Genomic DNA, 22,601 nt, shown 5'->3' with positions numbered 1-22,601 from the left:
GTAATATGTTGTATCGTGTCGGAAACTTGAGATTTTAGAATACAAGAGATTTTGATTTATAAATTTTGAACTCTCTGCAAACAATAAACCGCGACAACTGCGGCATCAATCGAAACATTAACCGCCACTTCTCCAAACGAGCCAGACTACACATATATTACGTTTATTGAAACTGGAGAAAGTACTTTGAATGATAAAATCAGCAAATATTATAAAAACCTGTATGGAAATTCATGTTCACTACCAGTAACGAAATTTAATCGACACACTGTGTGTACCTTCATTAACGTGTTGAGTTCCGAATTGTTCTTACTGCGCTTTCCATTCAGCTCGCATCGAGAGTGTTTTCACAATTTCAGTGTCGGTCCCAGCTCCCAAAAATACGTGTTGTATAGAGCTTGAGCGTGAGCTTGAGCTTGGGTAGACTGTACAATTCGTAGTTGCTCTCCGTGGTTGACCTGAACCAACTAAATTGCACAAAAAGATCACACAGAATGACGCTTGGGACTAGCAAATCATTCTCGTTGTGCAATTTTCGGTGATTCAAGCTTTAAATGGTCAATAATGTCACCAAGGGAAGGGAAGGAATGTTAGTATGATAATCGCCACCCGAAGACCATAAGGGTCGCCTCTATAGCGTGGTTCCCTAGCGATTATCATGGAAGGAATAATTGTTAGTGGGAAGAGCTAAAAATCGGGATTCACTGCGGTAAGTGATGTGATTATGTAAACAATTTATGAATCGGAACTCCGAAAATTTAATGTGTCACAGCACGCGGCAAACTATCTCCAGGCAGCATGAGAAGGAAAATCTGTAAAGTTAATTGGGTCGTTTCTATATACAGTGATAGACGTTCATTTAGCCGCACTTGAAAAAAAAACAGGAAGTGGGTTATATCTATGGTATAACCGCAAGGGTGACGTAGGACTATCGTTGATTTAGAGATCATTTTTTGAAGTTGAATCTGAATTCATTCTGAATGAATGAATATTTGGGGGACTTCGAAAACGAGAGCGTTACGTTGGAGGGACAAGGTTTTATGCATCCAATATTGGATACGGAAATATTCTACTGATGGGGAAGAATAATCTTCAGAAGCTATCCTGTTAATTGCGATTGATTGAAAAATCACAAAACCAATGAATGAATGTATTTTTAAATTCCCAGAGGAACTGGCAGATTATTTTCCGGATCTTTCCCGATGCTGAATGGCATCCAAACGGAAAGAATTCCGTGCGTGTATGTGTGTATGTAGCGGCTGCTTCGATGGTCACCTTCTCTTCTCCTGAAGGATCGGCTTCTCTGTGCTCCCTCACAGGTTCAAACAAACTGCTTGCGTTTCAGGACAGATCTCGATCCTTCGCCGTCCAGCACCCTCAGCAACGATGTTGTCTTGTCGATGTCCTCACGAAAAATGAAAATGGCAAACTAGAGGGGAATGAACTCTCTGAGCTCGGAACTTTCGGCGACTGAGCAATAATCGATTGCGGGCGCATACAATATTGGATACGGAAATATCCTACTGATGGGGAAGAATAATCTTCAGAAGCTATCCTGTTAATTGCGATTGATTGAAAAATCACAAAACCAAATGTATTTGGTCACAGTGTTACATGGATAGAAAACATTCAAATAAACTCTTTCACATGAATGTATTTTTAAATTCCATGGCAGATTATTTTCCGGATCCTTCTCGATGCTAGCGGCTGTAGCGGCTGTATGTGTAGCGGCTGCTTCGACATCTTCCCGGGGAACCGTTTGTGGCATCACACTCCTCCTGATGGATTCCCTTCTGGCCTAAGGTGCACAAACAGGCTCTTGGTGACACCGTTCATTCGCGCTTTCATGATAAACGAAGACCTTCACCACAACAGCGACAACATGCTCCAATCGCTGTTCAATTAGAACTGAGTGGATTTCTTTACAACTTTACAACTTAAATGCATTTTTATTCAGATGTTTTACTATTTGCATACATATTTTACAGTTCAAGTGACACAGTCTGGGCTTTACATCTTTGGTTCAGCTTTTGGATTTAAAATCATACTGTTGAGCAAAAGTTCCTTATTTTTAATTTGACAGTTGTTCACCATTTTAATGGTATTGTTTGAAATAATGAGTGGATTTCCGAGCGGCGCTCGCTTATATACCGATTGGTGATTTCAATAGCCTGTTTTGAAAGCAATTTTAAGACTATTGAAACAAGTTTTTGGATCAGAAAGTAACAAGTATAGAACGCGTAGACATTTTATCTTTCGAATGAAGTGATTATCATACCATTTCGTTCAGTTGTTGAGAAACTATTAACTCTCAAAATCTCGGTCTCCGGCGTAACGCTTTCGTTTTCGAAACATTGATTTTACACCCCGGTATAGAAATGAAAGACGTAGTCCTACGTCAAAACTTGAAACACTTACAAAGCAACTAGGAATGTTCTTTTTATCGGGATACTTATTTGCTGTAGTGATAGTATATTTAAGTAAATTTTATTGAAAGGACGTGCGTCACAATCACACACACACAAGGCGGCATCGGTGGATATAAACATTCAAACGTCGTTTTTTCCCGAGACAAACGTTTAGCCGCAGGGCATTAAAATCGAGTTTTCGCATAATCACCAAGCCTTTATCTGTGTTTATTGAAAAAATTATTGGGAATGTTCAATTTACAAGATAAATATTAGATGTGCAACGTAAGAAGTTGGTCAGATTAGTGATTTACGTAGAATTTAAGGGAATGGCGAAAGGTATTCTATTGACGGAAGAGGGGCGATAAATATTAAAGATATTCAGCGAACAAAAGTTTTCTAATCGCTCGATCGTAACAAAAATTGGTCTATCTGAGAAAGTGGTACGGAATTTCTTTAAATAGTGCCAGAAATATGGGATATAACGACCAACAAATGGGAACACCAGAGTTACTTTGCGTCTTAAAGGTCGAATAAGACACGAAGCAATCGGGAAACGATGTCCTGCTCATACATTAAGGCAGAATCGGTTGTTCTAGTAACGAAGAGGCATATTGCGCGCATCTTGAATGAGTCACCAAACATCATGTAGAAGAAACCTCAAGGGAAGCCGAAACTGACCGCCACCCATAAGCAGAACCATCTCATTTTCGCCCATGGAATGGAAACTAGAATGGAGAAATGTTGTATTTTCCGGCGAAAAAAGTTCAATTTGGATGGTCCGGACTGTTACAGTTGCTATTGGTACAATTTAAGTCAACGGCATGTCGTGAGATCGAAGCGAAACTTTGGGGGCGGAAGTTTGACAGTGCGGGGAGCCGTTTCCTATCACAGCAAGCTTCTCGTTTGTTTCATTTTCACCCGAATGAACTCCGAAAAGTATCTTCAATTACTGGAGGACGTTTTGATTGGCCATATTGAGAATAACGCTACCGAGGATGTCGTTTTTTCATCAGGATTATGCATAGATCCACGTTTCCAAGCAATCGAAGGCATGGTTTGCCGAGAAGGACATTCCGCTTCTTGAATGACCTGTTGGCAGTCGATTGCAATCCCATAGAGAACCTATGGAGAATCTTGGCTACACTTTAAAAGCTGTCTGACTCGATGGCAAATCGAGTTTTCAAAGTGATCCGAAATGGAGGTGGACATACTAAATATTAGCTACCAATTGGACTCGAAATTTGCAGCCCAAATTTTCTTTTATTGAAATTTTAGGATGCGGCTAAACGAATGTCCACCCTGATTACACATATTTGAATTACTTAGAAAACAAAAAGTGAATTTATACTTTTTTTTTAGAATGAATTCGATGAAAATAAACAATAATCGTCTTTTATAAGCAAAACTGTACAAAGAATTGACTTATTTTTAAAAATGTTGAGGGAAAATAGGCTGCGGCTAAACGAATGTCTACCACTGTATATTCTATTATTTATCGCGAGTTATCGAATTCCAATCGCTATGACGGAGAGTTAACTTTAGGAAACGTGAGAAGGTAACCGAGAGAATTCCGTTAATCACCGAGAATTCTTTTTTACGGAATTCCGATCGCAACGCTGGAGACCTCATATCCCAAAAATACTTATTGTATAGATAGAAAATAGTCAGAAATTCGACTAGAAAGTAGCCATATTTTGTAACTTATTTTATTTTCTTATTTTGTAACTGTCAGTCCCAGTCAGTCAGTGGTTTCCTACCAAAATAGCTCAATAGACCCCTAGGGACCGACGCGGGGTTCAACGTGTTAATATCCTAAGACTGATCGCTTCCGAGATGATAAACTTCCTATCTACGCAGACACGTGAGAGACGCTCAATTCAGAAAAAAATAATAGGAGTTTATGTCCAGAAAACGATCCCATTGTTGACGTAGGACTACGTAATTGTATTATTGAATTCGCTTGTTTATCACTTAGGATTTTATTTTCGAATGCATCGATATTTCAGCATTCAGTAGAATGTCTTGAAGAGAGCCGATGATTTGCGTGGTTTTGTGGAATCGGCTAGTGATTATAGATGATTTTCGATTCATTTTCACCCTCGCGAAAACAATGAAATCTGAAAAAAATATGATATTTTCTATAACAAAGTCTAAACTTTCCGAAAACTAATCTGAAAAGCTAAGACTTTTTCAGTTCAACACCTCGGAAGCCAAATTTTTGAAGATTTCTCCTAAAGGTAGGCATATAATATAATGTTCAGAAAACTCCACTAAAATGCCCGGAAAGAAATTTACAATTTCACACATAGATGGCCTTAATGGTGTTTGTGAATGTCTTATGTCACTATTATGATTTGTTTTCCTCTATAGTTTGCTAGCTGTCACTTATTTTAGAAGCAAATTGCACGTGTTTTTTGTTGAAAATTATTAATTGGGTGTCAGTTTTCGTATGGTGTACACAACAGAGCATATTCGTCATATTTTGCTTTTTTATTTCCGTAAAGGAAAAAAAAACACACTGCAGACTGCTAAAAAGTTACGTGATATGTATGTTTACACTGTTTACACTCAGGTTCACGCTGTACGCGGGGGATACGCACCTCGTGAAAAAAACCGCGTTAATTGGAAAAACCGCGTATAAAAGAATGCTGTTAATTGGAAAATCCACGTAAAAAATAGGTCACCTGAAATCCACTCGAGATTTAGGTGCAGGTGCGGTACTAATTTCCGTCATTAGCACTAATTACTAGAGATGAAACGGATATCCGCTAAATATCCAGTCGGATACCGAATATCAGAAAATATAAATAATAACAACAAGATAAGCCATAACAAAATTACTCATTAACATCATTTATAAATCATCAAAAATTATGTTTGATTAGTGACATGCCAGTTAAAAAAAAACAATTAATATGAATTCTATAAAATCTTGTTGATTGGCGATACTCCTTAGAATGGCCACCAAATGTAAGAATCGTGATAGCGATCGATTCGAAGTGTTTTTCACATAACAGTCGTTTTCTTTAGCATTGGAGTATTTTTCCTGCACCCGTCGCTAACTATATGTGCAATCTCATCTTAGTCCAAATGCTTTTTCTGCAGCAAAATGATAAATTACCTCGAATATACAGGAGAGGTTAGAAGTTATAATTCCTGTTACTTCATCAAACGATATCAGCATTGCTCCATATAGCCATGAAGCATGTTTCCACAAAAATCTCATCATTGCGATAGAAAATCCTTATCAGAAAAATATCTGTTCAAGATTCCTTGTAAAAAACTTGATGCTCCATTAAAGGATATTCATTCAAAACGGAAAATTTTGTCATCATTCATTGCGTTATTGCAAAAACATGTTGATCCCTCTCCCCTAAAATGTAATCCTTTTGTTGGTTCATTCACACATGCAGTTTCTTCCAGGTTCATATTCGCAAATAAAAAGCTCGAATATCCGGCTACCTGGCCAAACTATTATCCTTTTCATCACTACTCATTACTAACATAAGCTCTGAGGAAGCATGGGGAAAATGTGAGATGATGGAGGGATGTGATATTGTTCTGGTTTTTTACGCGGGTATCACGTAAAAGAAAACCGCGTTAATTGGAAAATATGCGTTAAAAACGCATTAATTGAAATATCCGCGTAAAAAACCGTATTGATTTTCAAAAAAACCACGCAAAATAAAACCGCGATAGAAAACAACGTAAAAAAACAGGGTTTATTTGTTTATATTTTTTTAGATAAACCATTGTGTAATATTGAAAGGTTTAGCATTATCTAAACGTGCTAAATCAATCGTTTTAATAGTCCAATTTGTGTTTCTTAAATAGTACAGACCAAACGAAGCTACTAGAGCAGAACAGGAATTCTATTTTAATATATGAAGACCATTACGGAAACAATCGTAGCTATCTGGTAATCACTCTTGCATATGTCATTCTATCCAAAGGAAATAAGAAAAATAGAGAAGCGGCTGATTGCATCACAAGTTCCACCTCTGTGTGATTCACACTGGCTGGACGCATAATACTCCTGTAACAACGTGTATGAAACACGCCCCGTTCACCAATCAGAAGGAGTGAATCAGTCATCTTCAGCTGTTTTTACAAAATCACGCAATCCTATCGGTTGTTTTCAAGGCCACCAAAATTTTCACTGAGAGTTATTGTAAAAGTTCGATGCATTCAAAATAGTAATAAGTAAATTTATTTTTATATTTTTTCTGGTAGAGAGCTTGTGTTACTTTGGGAGTATTTTGGGATTATTTGCAAACGGTCATTAAATTTTCGTGAATCCTTGCATTATTTCCGGGTTACAAGTGGCGTCAAAGTGTAGCAAATTTCAAGCTGAAGTAAGAAAGATATTTTACAGCTGTGAGAGCTGTGTTATTCGGTTGAAAACTGAAGGTGGAAATTTCTTTCGTAACGGACGAATACAGCAAACGTTTATTCCGCGAGACTGCATTTTCTTGCAATACTGATAATCAGCGTTCGCATCGCGAGTAAATATATACTCTATTCATATTCGTCACGTTCTCGAGTTTATTTAAACTTGGAGCATGATATCTGAACTCTAATCTAAAATGCACATTAAAGGATCCGGAACCTGGAATCTAAATTCTGGAGTCTACTATCGGGTATCAGTATTTAGAAACTGATATCAAGAATTTTATTCTGAGTCTCCATCTTCTATGTGTCCAAAATATTGAGCCTAAACTCTATAATAATATTTACTCTAAATCTGTAATGTCTACGTCAATGAAGTAAGTTCATCGCTAATCGATCCGCCACGCTCGCAATGAAAATCCCGGAACATCCGCTCGTGAATTGATTGAACTATTAAACTATCCCAAATCAACTATGTGTGTGTGCTTTCCTGAATCGATTGGAAGAACTCATCGTCGAAAGGAAATTTGAAAGTGACAGTAAACCAAAGGTAGACAATCCTAAAAGTCATTCGAAATTTTCGGTTCTTTTCAAATGGAATCCGAAGATGTCATCCAAAGACGCTGCGAAAATGACAGATTTTGTCCAAAAAGCAAAAACAGCGCCGGTTCGAAATGTTTAAAGGCACAAGTTGTACCGGACCGTAACATGAAGCAAAATCTGGAGATAAAGAAGAAGTTCATTGCGAATTTTCTGACGGAATATGATTGCGTCGCCATGAACCATACTACGAGGTCGTACTCGGAAAATCCCTGAACAAGAATTTTATACCGAGCTCGATCGGCAGGGTGCCTCGAAAGACTACAAAATGAAAAAGGAGTTGAAGCGCCTGAAAAAGTTTCTCATTCTGCAAGCAATCTGTAGTTATAGACTGAAAAGTGGCGACTTCGTAATTTTTGGAACCAAGAGGTGAGAGTTAAATACCTTCGAATCATAATGAGGTTGATAGCCTTTTGTTACCTGACCTTAAAGTTCAACCAAACTATGAAACAACGATAAAGGGGTTACTGTTGGGAAGGTCAGCCACTACCCCAGAGCTAAAGGTCCATTGAACCAAACTGCAAGCGACGGGAAGGAGTTCAATCGTTTGATGCGGTTAGTCAAGGTTTGATGCGGTTAGTCTGCGTCAGTTTTATATGCAAAAAATGTTATGAAAACCATCCGGAAAGTTAGAAAATTTGAGTCATTTTTTTAGCCAATTTTGTATGGAAGTTGGAAAACTGTCATTTTTTAGCCAATTTGATGATTTGATTTGAACAGTCAGTATCAAGTTTGACGCGTTAGATTTATACGCCAAAAAGTTATGAAAACCATTCGGAAAGATGGAAAATTGAAAAGTTATTTTTTGTATATTTTGTATATGAGTAATTCCAAATGAAATCGACAAATGACAAAACATGAGTATTTTTGAATCGAATGAAAGTGTGTATTCCGTTTGGGTTAGAGGAAATATGAGTTTTCCACAGCAATTGCGAATTTTTTGACTCAAGCGTAACTTTTGAAAAGGGCGTATCGATATGAGTAAGAGAAATCTTTGATAATTTATATCTCAAAAACTATGAGTCGTACCGAAATAGTGTCTTAGAAAGAGTTATACAGTATTGATAGTTGAATATGAAAAAAATGTACGCTGAGAAAAAAAAATAATACTCTTTTTTTATTTACAAAATAAAAATTCAATTTGCAATATTCAAAATACATATTTTTAAATTTTTTTTTAAATCTTTTCATACAAAATAGAGGTCATGCAGAAAATTTAAAAAATGGGCCCAAGATGGTAAAACTATTTTTGACAAAATTTGTGGAATATCGAATTTTTAGGAATTTTCGAAACTTCGAATTTTTGTATGTTAACAATAATTTTTAGCCACAAATTATGAATCCTGATGTGATTTAAAACAAAAAAAGGTTATTATCAATCTCCTTCTAAATGTAGCCATTCTCGAAATATTTAAAAAAATATTTCTAATTTATTGTCTGTTTTAAAGTAAATAATTCCTTTTAATATGTTTGTCGTGTTATACCGTCATGTTCATGAAATTTTATGAATTTGCTTATAGCTTCCAACAACTTTTCCGAGTACATCATCATGGTTCATTTTTTGACTCAAGCGTAACTTTTGGAAAGGGCGTATCGATTCGAGTAAGAGAAATCTTTGATAATTTATATCTCAAAAAACATGAGTCGTACCGAAATAGTGTGTTAGAAAGAGTTATAGAGTATTGTTGGCTTAATTTGAATAAAAATATACACTGAGAAGAAAAATTAGTACTCTTTTTTTATTTACAAAATAAAATTTTAATATGCGATATCAAATAATATATATATTTTTTTATTTTTTTATATTTTTTTCATATAAAATACAAGTCATGTAGAAAATTAAAAAATAGGCCAAAATGGTAAAACTATTTTTGACGAAATTTGTGGAACATCAAATTTTTAGGAATTTTCGAAACATCGAATTTTTGTATGTTAGCAATCATTCTTAGCCACAAATTATGAATTCTGATGTGATTTAAAACAAAAAAGGTTATTATCAATCTCCTTCTAAATGCAACCATTCTCGAGATATTTAAAAAAATATTTCTAATTTATAATCTTTTTTATAGTAAATAATCTTTTTTAATATGTTTGTCGTGTTATATCGTCATGTTCATGAAATTTTATGAATTTTCTTATAATTTCCAACAATTTTTTTGATAGATTGAAGTTTGTATTAAGATAAAAAAGATTTTTTAGTTTCGCTACGTTTTGTATTAACCCACATGTCTTCGAATGTTTCGTAACGTAACTCCTAAACATATGTCTTTACCATAACGATGTATTTGGAAAAGTTGTTGGGAATTATAAGCGAATTCATAAAATCTCATGAAAATGATGGTATAACACGATAAACATATTTAAAGGGCCTATTTACTATTAAAAAGACAAGAAATTACAAATATTTTTTCAAATATCTCGAGAATGGCTAACAAGAAGCAATTACATACCACGAATATAGATCATATTCAAAAAAATAGTTTCTGTGGGGAATTGAGTGTTCGAAATTATTTAAATGAAAATATCAAAACATCAACAGGTGGGATGAAGTTCGCCGGGTCAGCTAGTACTAAATATATATTCACGATTTGCACTCTGGAGTATGGATTCTAGAGATCATATATAGAATATGGATTTCAATATACTACCTCAATATTCAATGGAAATATACGAAATCTATCTCTAGAATCTAGGAATCTGGAATCTGAAATCTGATTTTGAAACCTAATTTTGATATCCAATATGGAGCCGATTCTGAAGGAATTTCAAAATAATCGAAATATATACCGTTCTGAATCATATTTCGGACACTTTGTTCTAATATCTTGAAATGATTAATGCACTGATGATATAACTATAAAATTAATATCACAATTGGTTCTTTAAAGTAATCCCTTGGTTTCACTATCATATCACATGAGAACTACATTTTTTTTATCCCATTTATTTATTTAAGGCTCATTTTAGCTGTAACAGAGCCGAATTTTAATCGTGTGCATGTCACATGGTTATCATATCTATAATTAGCACATTACACAGTTGTCATTCGCCAGTATTCCTTCTATACCATTACATATGGTACATTCACACAGTAGCCATTTAGGCGTAAGAGTATTCTTTCTGTTCTTCCATTATCCAGTTGGACCACCGGACAGCGGAGACAGTTGATTGATCATTGTTGAGTTATTTATAGAACAGCAGCCCGATGTGTCTTGCAGAGCAGAGCAGTTGTATGGATGAATCGATCTTATTTCGACCGTGGATCGATCACCATCGCTGATGATTGTTGCGTGGACGTAGCTATTCTGTAACAACACAAAAATGGTCAATGAGGGCCCTGAGTTTTGAACTCACCATCGATCGCTTACTAAGCGACTAAGCGACTTATATGGCTACGGAGACCCCCTTGAGAACTACATTTGAATTATAACATAATCGGCAGAAATCTTACAACACTACTTATTAGCGTTTGTGTTTGACGTTTCCTTAGCGTGAGGACGTAGAATTTACCCGTTCATAAATATTTAAATTTCTCTCGTGTTTCATCAGTTCTCATCATCGTTATCAGGTTACTGTGATTGCTTGGTAAGTGTTTCGCAATTGACTATAAAATATGAGGCTGTCAAAAAAGTCCTGCGGTATTTCCGCGAGGTGTCGTTGTAAGCGCGTAGTTCTAGTTGTATTCATTGTATCGAGTCATACTATAGCTTGTTGGATTTTTGGTATTTTTGCGCGCTATAATATAGTCCTTGACAGTGTTTTGTTTGGTTAAGTCGTTCGTGAGTTATAGTGTCGCAAATATGGAGCAAAATAAAGAGAAAATCCGACATATTTTACAGTACTACTATGACAAAGGCAAAAATGCATCTCAAGCTGCCAATAAAATTTGTGCAGTTTATGGACCCGATACAGTTTCCATTTCCACCGCACAACGATGGTTTCAACGTTTTCGTTCTGGTGTAGAGGTCGTCGAAGATGCGCAGCGCTCCGAAAGGCCTGTCGTCGAAAATTGCGACAAAATCGCTGAATTAGCCGAGAAAGGCCGGCATAGTAGCAGCCGTAGCATCGGCCAAGAGCTGGGGATAAGTTATCAAACCATTATTAACCATTTGAAGAAGCTTGGATTCACAAAGAAGCTCGATGTATGGGTGCCACACACGTTGACGCAAAAAAACATCTTTGACCGTGCCGACGCATGTGAATCGCTGCTGAATCGCAACAAAATCGACCCGTTTCTGAAGCGGATGGTGACTGGCGATGAAAAGCGGATCACTTAGGACAACGTGAAGCGCAAACGGTCGTGGTCGATGCCCGCTGAAGGGGCTCAGACGGTGGCCAAGCCCTCATTAACGGCCAGGAAGGTTCTGCTGTGTGTTTGGTGAGATTGTCAAGGAATAATCTATTATGAGCTGCTTCCCTATGGCCAAACGCTCAACTGGACCGCTTGAAGGTAGCACTCATGAAGAAGAGGCCATCTTTGATAAACAGAGGCCGTATTGTCTTCCATCAGGACAACGCCAGGCCACACACTTCTTTGGTGACGCGCCAGAAGCTCCGGGAGCTCGGATGGGAGGTTCTTTTGCATCCGCCGTATAGTCCGGACCTTGCACCAAGTGACTACCACCTGTTTTTGTCCATGGCGAACGAGCTAGGTAGTCAAAAGTTAGCCACAAAAGAGGCCTGTGAAAATTGGCTATCCGAGTTTTTTGCCAATAAGGAAGCGCGCTTCTATAACAGGGGTATTATGAAGTTGGCATCTCGTTGGGAACAAGTCATCGAACAAAACGGCGCATATTTGACTTAAAACAGATGATTGTAACTAATTTTATGAACAAATGAAAATTCAAAAAAAATACCGCAGGACTTTTTTGACAGCCCAATATAATCAAGTGTAATGTAATTTCGTCCAAAAAATTACAAAATTAAGTGTCCGAAATTTGAATTCAATCTGTCCGAAACTTGATATTTTTTATGAATAGTGTCCGAAGTTTGATTCTTATTCGCTTCATTTGAAAAGCATTTTATTCGATGATTTTTTTATGTTTTCAATCAAATAGGTACCAAAGTAGAAAGCTTAAAAGCATATTGAACTAATTTATTAAAAATATCAACTAAATAAAACCTGTGCATAAAGTTTAGATCTGTTTTCTGCATCATATGCCTCAAGCGTCCGAAATATGATTCAGAACGGTAGCCTGTGTCCCAACACCAACCATGAAATGCCAACGCCCAAAAGGGCCCCTTTTCTAACAATCAATATGATCTAGAATCAAGCTGAAAACATGATCGTGGTCTGAATAATTATGATTATCTGCCTCTTGCCAATGGCGAGGTGCTAGATATGTTACTTCCCGATCCCAAAGTTCCCATTTCGCCACTTACAATTTGTAAGATGTCATAAAACGGATCCGAACCGACCGTTCGTGTCGGTGCATGCCAGACACCAGTACTTATTGTTTACTGCTTGAACGATAAGTGGGTAATTTGCACTCACCGCCGACACGATAAGAGAAATGAAACATATCTTCAAGCGAAACTCGAGCATCTCTCACATCAGTTGAATGTGAATGACTGCTGCTCAGCGAAGTCAAGAGGAAGTAAAATGAGCGTAATTCATACGTGACCTCCGCGTGCGATACTGTTCTTCCGCCCTTTTCCGATGTTGTTTTCTCCTGGATGGGAAGAGATTTAGCGGAACTAAACGCCCCCATTCGTAGGAAACGGCAAAATATGTTGAGATAGTAATACGAATAGCATCATAAAACAGATTGTGGATAGTAGTGGTTCACAGTTCATAACGGACAATTTGTTGAATGGGTACATCCGAAACGGAACGGTTACTTGGGTTGAAAATCAAGGGTCAGACTAGTTCCACTACACACCCACACACAATATCGGTCACATCAAATTTCATTACTCTCTCTGAAACCCTAGTCTCTAGCTTTTTCCGGTCGCAATCATGGAACCGAAACCATTCATACTGATCCGTTCTTTTGTTCTCTTTCTATACGAACCATTTTATTACCTCACCCCGGCGCAACGATACGACACCCTCCGGGATGGCCAACTACTTTTGGATATGCAACCTGGGACCTGCTCCGGGAACTCGGAAACACAGGAAACGGATACATCGAAGGCACTGAACTGGATGGCTTCCTCAAAGAGTTCGTCTCCAGTGCGAACACATCCGATCTGGGGCCAGAGGTAAGATGCGCAAGATTAGAATCATTGCCTCCGAACACAACCCCTTCCAACTCTTTTGAATGGTTGGTATGCGCCAACCGGAGGCCAGTAATAACAGAACGGATCTCTGGCAATCATAACATTCTTCAGCGGGAGCGGGGTTTCACCGGTTGACTGTATGTGGGGTGTGGTGTGCTCTTGTGGCCAGAGGATGCCTTGCACAATGGCACACGATAAAAACGCCAATCTCGAGATACAATCTCGTGTGTTTCCATATGTGTGACTCGTGAACATGAGGAGAGATTGTTATTAATCTTTTTTTTTCTCTTTCTTCCGTTTCCATTTTCTTTTTCTTGGTTATGGTTATGGCCGTCGAAACATACGTGTGTGTTTGATTTGTGTTGTGTTTGTTCATCTCTTTTGCGTATCATCTTCTATATCACCCACCAGAGAGCGGTTAGTATGTAGTGTAGAATGAAGCGGGATACAATCGGACCAGTAGAATGCAATATTATGCTCAGTGCACTGACTGATTGGGTAAAGCCAGCGCTACACGATGCTACGAAGACCCTCGAATGCTGGACGCTCGATGATTCGACACTACGTGTAGTCGACTAACGAGCTACGAGCCTTCAATGTCGAGTGTCGAATATTCGCGTTGGAAGGTAATCCGTTCGTTGTGGATTACCTTCCAACGCGAGTGGCACGAGTCAAAGGATTTTTTCCATTCGTTGATTCGATACTCGATGACATTCGATACACCGCTACACGATTCGTCCGAATCTATCTTTGACAGATTGGTTTGTTTACAAGTTTTAGATGAAGGAACTATGAAATTGATTTATAAAACTCAAAATATTCGGCAATATATTGCACTCTAATAATGTTCATTTCAAGCATTTTTAATTTACAGCCCGATATCAGTACAATTGCTACGGCAGCAATTTCAATACTCGCATCGTCATCCAGTTCCCTAACGTTTTTGATGGTAAATAAAAACAATAAACATTCGATCCAAATACTCGCCGACTGTTTGGACCGATTGCATTGAATCAAACATTCACTTCACCGTGTAGCAGCACATTCGTCACAACATTTGTCGATTCATCGAGTCAAATGTTTGAGTCCAACATTCGAGTGAAACGTTGGACGAATCGTGTAGCGCCCGCATAATACCAATCAGTTCTGAGTGTTTTAGGTTACAGAGAGAAGAGAGATGGGTCTAACCTGTGGAGCTCTTTGGAATTGGCGTGATGATGTACTAGAATACAGTTTGATAGATTCATACTGTTTCTAATACACTTTTTTTCATAAGTCAATTGATTTTTTGAATATTAATATTCGTACAGCGATGGGCGCAATCCAAATCCACCCTTATTTGAAATGAAAGTGTTCTAACATTATTTTTTTTTCAAACTTATCGGTATTCCCGTCAAATAGACAATCTTGCCATTTCAGTATCGTTGATTTATTTCTCAGAAAATAAGTAAGGGGCTTAAAATGCAAGGGGTGTAAGTGACTTGATCGATTTCTCTTCAACCACTTTTTCTTTAGTTAACAACTCAACTGCAAAAACGTTCCAATTTAAGTTTGCTATAGAATCCGATAAATGAGGCTTTGACCTGTCTTCCACATTTTCAAATACAGCTGGGAATGGTTTTGCGGTTGTGATCGAAAGAGAGAGTCGATGTAGAGAAATTGATCAAATGGCCTTTCATTCTAGGCCCCTCAAATGGTATAAAAAAACAAAAATAAAAACAAATAATTAATAGTCAATTCTTTGGTCTCGATAACCAACTGACAACGCTTTGGCATACTCTCCACGAGATTCCGAATGTGTTCAACTCGTTCCAAGCCTTCTTCAACGTAGCAAAAAATTTAAAAAAAAACGACAACAAAAAAGGATGTTGGATGCTGGACAAGCAAACAAATGGTCCTTATTTTACCACTGATGACTTAAATATTTTTGCGATTAAAACACATTTTCGTATTGGCTATAAATGAACGGTGAGTTGGGGTGTCAAAACTGTTATATATTACTTGAAAAATTTCTGGTTAACACGGGAACTCCGCAGAGGTTGGAGAAAATGAATGAGCCAATGATTGCACAGTAATATACACCATGGCAGACAAGCTCCCATAGGAACTCATATTTTGTTAAGATGTCAATTATTATATGTTCCAATAAACCGAGTGTTATGTGAAACTAGCCAATTACACAATCAGCTTTCCCGTGAATTTGATATGCTCATTTTCGAGCAGAAAAATGCATGTTTCTGCTTTGATCCATTTTGTACCGGTCGAACATTGTATCCGTGGCTCCTATTGAAATTTTAGATTGAAGAGATTTCTAATTAGAACTAACATTATTACTTTTAAGAATAAGAGTAAGTTTATAAGAGAATACGCCACGGACTTTCGACAAGAGAAAATGTAATCCATCGTTTCGGAATAATATTTCATCGAAAGTGTTTATTTTTGTTAATGTACATTTCGATTAATATATCCGGACTGTCTTACAAAAATATGTCATTAGCACGTTTGTCGGCCAACGCGAAACGGCTGAGGAAAACGGGACGATGAACGTGTTAAAAAGGTATAGGAGAGCATAGCAGTTACGCTCACCATTAAAACACCGGTGGTCTACTGCATAACCTCTCACATCTCAGTTTGCATTTGTTTCAGTGGGTACGATTCGAATACAACAACGAAACTTGCATTTGCACTTGCTAGAATTGATGAACGTTTCAATGGGGGTTATTCTGAGAGTCAAGTCGGTAGAAGTGACATTTTTTCCTTCGAAGTTATATGACAATTCTCACCCAATTCTGAGAGTCGAGCGACTCGGAAGTACAATGATAAATGAAAAGAGTTCATTGCACCTGGATTTTTTTCAATTACGCCGATTCTCAGAATACAAACACGTGCGCAAACTGACTGTCACGTCGTGAAGCGACTCTCGGAATATACCCCAATGTTTCGCTCTGAAAATAGCGACTGAATACTTCGCAACTATGAACTAAGAATAAGATAGACAGTGAAATATCCCAAAAAATCGTAAGTTGTATCTAGGACACGACCGCATTTTCGACGTAGAACTACGCAATTATATTATGCAATATTATTATATTATATTATTATATATTATTTATTTTAGAATGCATCGAAATTTTTGTTATACATTATGATCTTCGTTACAAGTGAATTTGATGAACGTTCGTTTACGTTTACGTTTGATACCTAGGACTACCAAAATGTGTGAACGAAGAATTGTCAAAAGATCATTGTATTTTACATTTCCCTCTGAAATTATTGCACATCTCATGTTTACGTAGTTCTCGAACCGCGAAAGTTCATTCACCTCTAGTATCTGAAATTACGATTTTCCCAGGCTTCTCAGTTTAAAAGTACTTTTTAGGGTAACATTCCGGTCTGCACAACGACAAGCGAGTACAAAAGTACTCAACATAAAAAAAAATCCCAGATTTGCATGTATTTGCAAAGCGGATTCCCCCAGGCACATTATTTTTGAATTATTTTTGAAGTCCGTGTTAGGGAAACACAGCTCGGTGGGAACAAAAATACCCCCGACTTGCATGTATATTTGCAGAGCGGATTTCCACAGGTACATCGATTTTGAAGTCTGTGTTGGGGAAAACGTGAATCGGGCCAATCAAAACATGGCAGTTAGGGCATTTGAATAACGCTCGACATTTTACAGTTATTCAATTGTTCATCTCATAAAAAATAACATTTTATTAATTGTGATAGACGCGTAGAAATATTTCCTATCATTTGATGCAAACACCTTTCCGATCTATTAAGAAATGTTTGAGTTATAAGCATTCGACATACGGGTAGGGTTAGCACACAAATCGACAGAACAAATGTATGGGAAAAAGGAAATTCTTCCAGTTTTCATGAATTTTAATCGTTTAGAGATAAGCGAATTGTAATGTATAGCATTTCAAACAAATCTTAGAGAATTTCCGATTCCATTGGTATGCAAATCATGAGAATTCATTCACAGTGAAAATATTTATTAACGTTAACTTTATTTCACAAAAACGTTACCTGTTTTTTGTTTTGGCACCCTTCCTGAAAGACGTAGTTCTACGTCAAAAAGTTTCCATCGGCCCAACGATAGATAATATTGACATTTCATGATGAATAAGAAAAAAAATCATTTACACATTAAAAAAATAGATATGCAGAGATACATCAGAAGGCATATTCATAACTATAACTATGTATCATTTATTATTGACAGATGTGTGAACTTTGGTGTAGTATAGAAATTCCACAAATTAGTGCTCCCAGTTATTGCAAAATTGAAAAAAAAATAATTGTAAGAAATGTGTGCTAAATAAAAAAAACTTACCACATAGAGTACTATCATTTAACTCAAACACGAGTAAACTGCCGTTATACGCATATTTGTCCCATGTTACTTTTTGACGATTTTCACTTTTCTTCATAAAACGTTGTTTTTATGCATAATCTTACGGAAAAACACATTAAAAAACATATAGTTTATTCCCAACTTTTGAAAAAACAACATCAAGCTCAATTGTCCTATGTTGATATTCTATTCATAACTGTCCCACCATGTATTTTTTGTAAATCCATATCGAATAAGTCGGTTCAAGTACAAGAATTTCATGTCAAACTTTCAGCAGGCCTAATGCACTCTTTTCTGGTCTGGAAGAACGAATTAATTCTCAAACAAGTAAGAAAAAGTTTAACGGAACACGTGTACACCTTGTTAGCGAATCTATATATATAGTCTAACTATATATATGTCTAACTATATATATATATATATATATATATATATATATATATATATATATATATATATATATATATATATATATATATATATATATATATATATATATATATATATATATATATATATATATATATATAAATGGAGTGATGTCTGTCTGTCTTTCTGTCTTTCTGATTCTAATGGACTCGAAAACTACTGAACCGATCGACATAAAAATTGGTATGTGAGGGTTTTGGGCTCCGTGAAGGTTCTTATGGTAGTTTGAGACCCCTCCCCCCACTCTAAGTGGTGGGGGGTGGAGCTGCCATACAAATGAAACACAAATTTGTGCATTACTCGAGAATAAATCAAGCAAATGAAACCAAATTAAGTGCATTGAGGTTTTAGGATGCAATAAATGTTTCTTTGATGGTTAGATTCTCCACCTCCCTCTCTAAGATGGGGCTGCCATACAAATGTAACACAAATTTCTACATTACTCGAGAATTATTCAAGCAATGAAACCAAAATAGACATAGGGAGGTTTTAGAGTGCAATAAATGTTTCTATGGTGGTTAGACTCTCCACCCCTCTCTCTATGGGGGGGCTGCCATACAAATGAAACTCAAATTTCTGCATTACTCGAGAATCAATCAAGCAAATGGAACCAAACTTTGCATGTAGAGGTTTTAAGGTGCAATAAATGTTTCTATGGTGGTTAAATACTCCTCTATATTTTGCTGCCATGCAAAATCAACACAAATTTCTACATTATTCGGGAATTAATCAAGCAAATGAAACGAAATGTGGCATATGGAGGTATTAGGGTGCAATAAATGATTCTGTGGTGGTTAGACTGTCCACCTCCTCTCTAAGGAGGGCTTCCATACAAATGAAACACAAATTTCTGCATTACTCGAGAATTAATCAAGCAAATGAAACCAAATTAAGTGCATTGAGGTTTTAGGATGCAATAAATGTTTCTATGATGGTTAGATTCTCCACCTCCTCCTCTAAGAGAGGGCTGCCACACAAATGAAACACAAATTTCTACATTACTCGAGAACTATTCAAGCAAATGAAACCAAATTAGACATAGGGAGGTTTTAGAGTGCAATAAATGTTTCTATGGTGGTTAGACTCTCCACCCCTCTCTCTATGGGGGGCTGCCATACAAATGAAACTCAAATTTCTGCATTACTCCAGAATCAATCAAGCAAATGGAACCAAACTTTGCATGTAGAGGTTTTAGGGTGCAATAAATGATTCCTTCCTTCTCTCTTAGGTGGGGCTGCCATAAAAATAAAACACAAATTTCTGCATAACTCGAGAATTAATGAAGCAAATGATACAAAATTTGGCATGTGGAGGTTTTAGGGTGCAACAATTTTTTTTTACGTTGTTTAGACACTCCACTCCCCTCTCTAAGGAGGAGCTGCCATACAAATGAAAGACAAATTTCTGCACAATTCGAAAACTAATCATGCAAATGGAACCAAATTTGTCATGCGAATGTTTTAGGGGACACGAAACGTTTCCATGGTGAATAGACACTCCTCCCCTCTCTCTGAGAGGGGCTCCCCTACAAATTTGTGATGTGAGGGGTTTTGGGTATGAGAAATGTTTCTATGATGGTATGACACCCCTCCCTCTTCTGGAATGGAGAGGGGGTCCCATAAAAATATTACACATATTTCAATCAAAAATATTCCAACCAAATATGGCAATTGAAAATTTTAGGAAAACTCTGAAGGAAAAAAGGAAAATTCGGAAAAATTAAATTTCCATATGTTCTACGCACGATGAAACGCACTCCTATATCTTCGTCTATCTATATCAATAAAAAATTATCGCCGAATGTGTTGATAAGAGCAGAACTCGAGGAAGCAATTGTCCGATTTGGGGCTGTCTTTATTCTATCGTATTTTTTGTATAAAACATTCATTCCATGTAACGAAGAATGATGATTATAATGATGAGTTTTGATAGAAATACCAATAATTTTATAGTAAAAGGTAAATACAATGGGGTCGATTAGAAGATCAATCAATGAACAGTTCTGCGATTGGACCCATGAACTTGCTCATAGTAAGAAAACGTGAATGTTTGAAGGTATTGATAACAAAAAACAAATTTTGGGCGGGACGTAGTTTGCCGGGTCAGCTAGTGCCTAATAACGATGAGATTTATATTCTGCAAAGGTGTTGCAGAACACTTATTTCCTCATAAAACGATGTTTCTATGCATAATCTTTCGGAAAAACACAACAAAAAAAATTGTTTGTTCCCAGTATATCATAAAAACAACATCAAGTTCAATTGTCCCATGTTGATATTCTAGGCATAACAGTTCCACCTTGAATTTTTAAACCGTAATCAAGCTTGATTGATTCAGTGAGGGGATCTCATCACATTTCATTAAACAATAGTATAGTGCTTATAAAAAACCCGGTGTATTGCTAAATTGAAATGCTTAAAGCGTTTGGTAGACAAATATGCGAGAAAACTTTGATTGCGTTTTTCTCAGTTGCTGATTTTGGAACATGGGACAACTATGCGTAGAACGGCAGTAAAGTTCATATTATACAACAACGTTTCTATAGTGAGAACTCAAACTAATTATGCTCAATCTTCACATAATTCCAATACCATTCGCTATTCCAAAGAGCTCAGTCCACATCACGCTGTAAATACATGAAAAATGCCCTAACTAGAATATAGTTCATCTCTGTGTTTATGTTACAACGGACGATTCCCCTAGCGGTTACTTTCTCGGTGCACCTTTAAGTTTTTTTTTCTCCTAACATTGTTTCCATTTATCTAATCTTTGTCCGCTGAATATTCACCGTGTCTAGAGCGTTTGCGATTTTAGTTATTAGTGTTTACATGAATGTCACAAAGATAATAACTATAATTTCTTTATTCCAACACCTGCGCCCTCCTCCTACCCGCCACTGAAACCATCAGTCACTGACGGACGAGATGTTGGTGGAGCTGAAATCCTGCTTCATGGAAGCGTACGATGATAATCAGGACGGAAAGATCGACATCCGCGAGGTAAGAGGCTTTTTGCATACGACTAACGTTTTTTTTTCTATCTGGCACAAATCCTAGCATTAAAACACAAAAGGAAGCTTTTCCTTCTGCCTGGTTGGCACTGATTAGAGCGCACTTTAAAGTTACGTAATGTTTCCATTCTTCTTTTTTTTCCTGGCTTCGCATAATTATTTATTCTGGTTCCATTGCTCGCATTCCTAGGTGAGGGGGAGTACCGAGCTAGATTTTTTCCCGGAATTTGACAACGTTGTTCGGGTTTTTTCCCCTCTCGATTTGAAGGGCGGAAAATGGGAGAACGGTAACAAATATAAAACATGGAACGTGATTTAACTGGCAAAGCGGTAACCCACGCACGGTTTTTGGCATGTGGCCACGTGTGTATAACGAAAGCTACATTTCAAACCGAAAGATACGAGCAACCTTTCACTGCGGGCTATCAGCCACTGTTGGCAAACAAATTGCAGCCCAATAGACTCCCAGCGGATCTCGGCGAAATTTGCATACGGAATAAATATTTTCGCCCAACTGTTTGATCAAAAAACATTTATTTTATCTCCCGCATCAGCGTTTAGAGTAATGCGAAAAGTTTGAATAACTCCCGATGGCCTTCGTTGATTCCAGCTGCATTCACTCAGTGGAGCCTTTTTTCCCCGGAAAATGCGTTGAAAAGCCGCAACTGAATGTCACTGTAAAAGTTGAAAAATCCTACAACGATGCGTATCACTGATATATGATGATTACAAATCTAAAGTTAAAAAAACAATCAAGGAAAAGGTCTCGAAAATAGGGTAAAAATATGACCTCACCGGTCCTTTCTAGCGAAGGAAGATAAGAGCGAAAATACGTTCATAATTTACTTCATTTCACCTTTTACAAATTCAATAGATTCCGAAAGTTCACACCAAGGTGCAAAATTGTTTCATTTGATGATGCAAATTGAAAAGATTCCGAAAGGACATTATTGATCTTATCAACATCGTACGAATGCGCCTTCCGGAGACGGTTTGACATTTCCAGCGTTCAATGGAATTCATAATTTCTATCATCACGTTTTTAAGTTGCCTCTGATCTTCAGATTCGAACACGAGCGAGTAGTCCCGATTAATCGGCCCAGCGCTTCTCGTGAAAACAATAATGATTCGAGGGATTTCTTCTCGGCGAACTTTGTTTTACTTTCTAGCTACCACA

The 22,601-nt window shown here is 37.1% G+C and overlaps 1 protein-coding gene across 3 annotated transcripts in view; it reads left to right on the top strand.

The window, feature by feature from the left end:
* Positions 1–22,601, top strand: part of LOC129771684 (calbindin-32) — a 242,733-nt gene that overhangs the window by 150,087 nt on the left and 70,045 nt on the right. For all 3 annotated transcript variants that reach the window (XM_055775596.1, XM_055775597.1, XM_055775594.1), the window contains exons 4-5: positions 13,519–13,604; positions 21,324–21,413. In XM_055775596.1, coding sequence (XP_055631571.1) covers positions 13,519–13,604; positions 21,324–21,413 — 176 coding nt within the window. The remainder of the gene's footprint in view (positions 1–13,518; positions 13,605–21,323; positions 21,414–22,601) is intronic.

This window comes from Toxorhynchites rutilus, chromosome 2 (assembly GCF_029784135.1).
Source record: "Toxorhynchites rutilus septentrionalis strain SRP chromosome 2, ASM2978413v1, whole genome shotgun sequence".
NCBI classification, from domain to species: domain Eukaryota; kingdom Metazoa; phylum Arthropoda; class Insecta; order Diptera; family Culicidae; genus Toxorhynchites; species Toxorhynchites rutilus.
The sequence above is the reverse complement of the archived record's forward strand: the minus strand, read 5'-3'. Positions and strand labels throughout refer to the sequence as shown.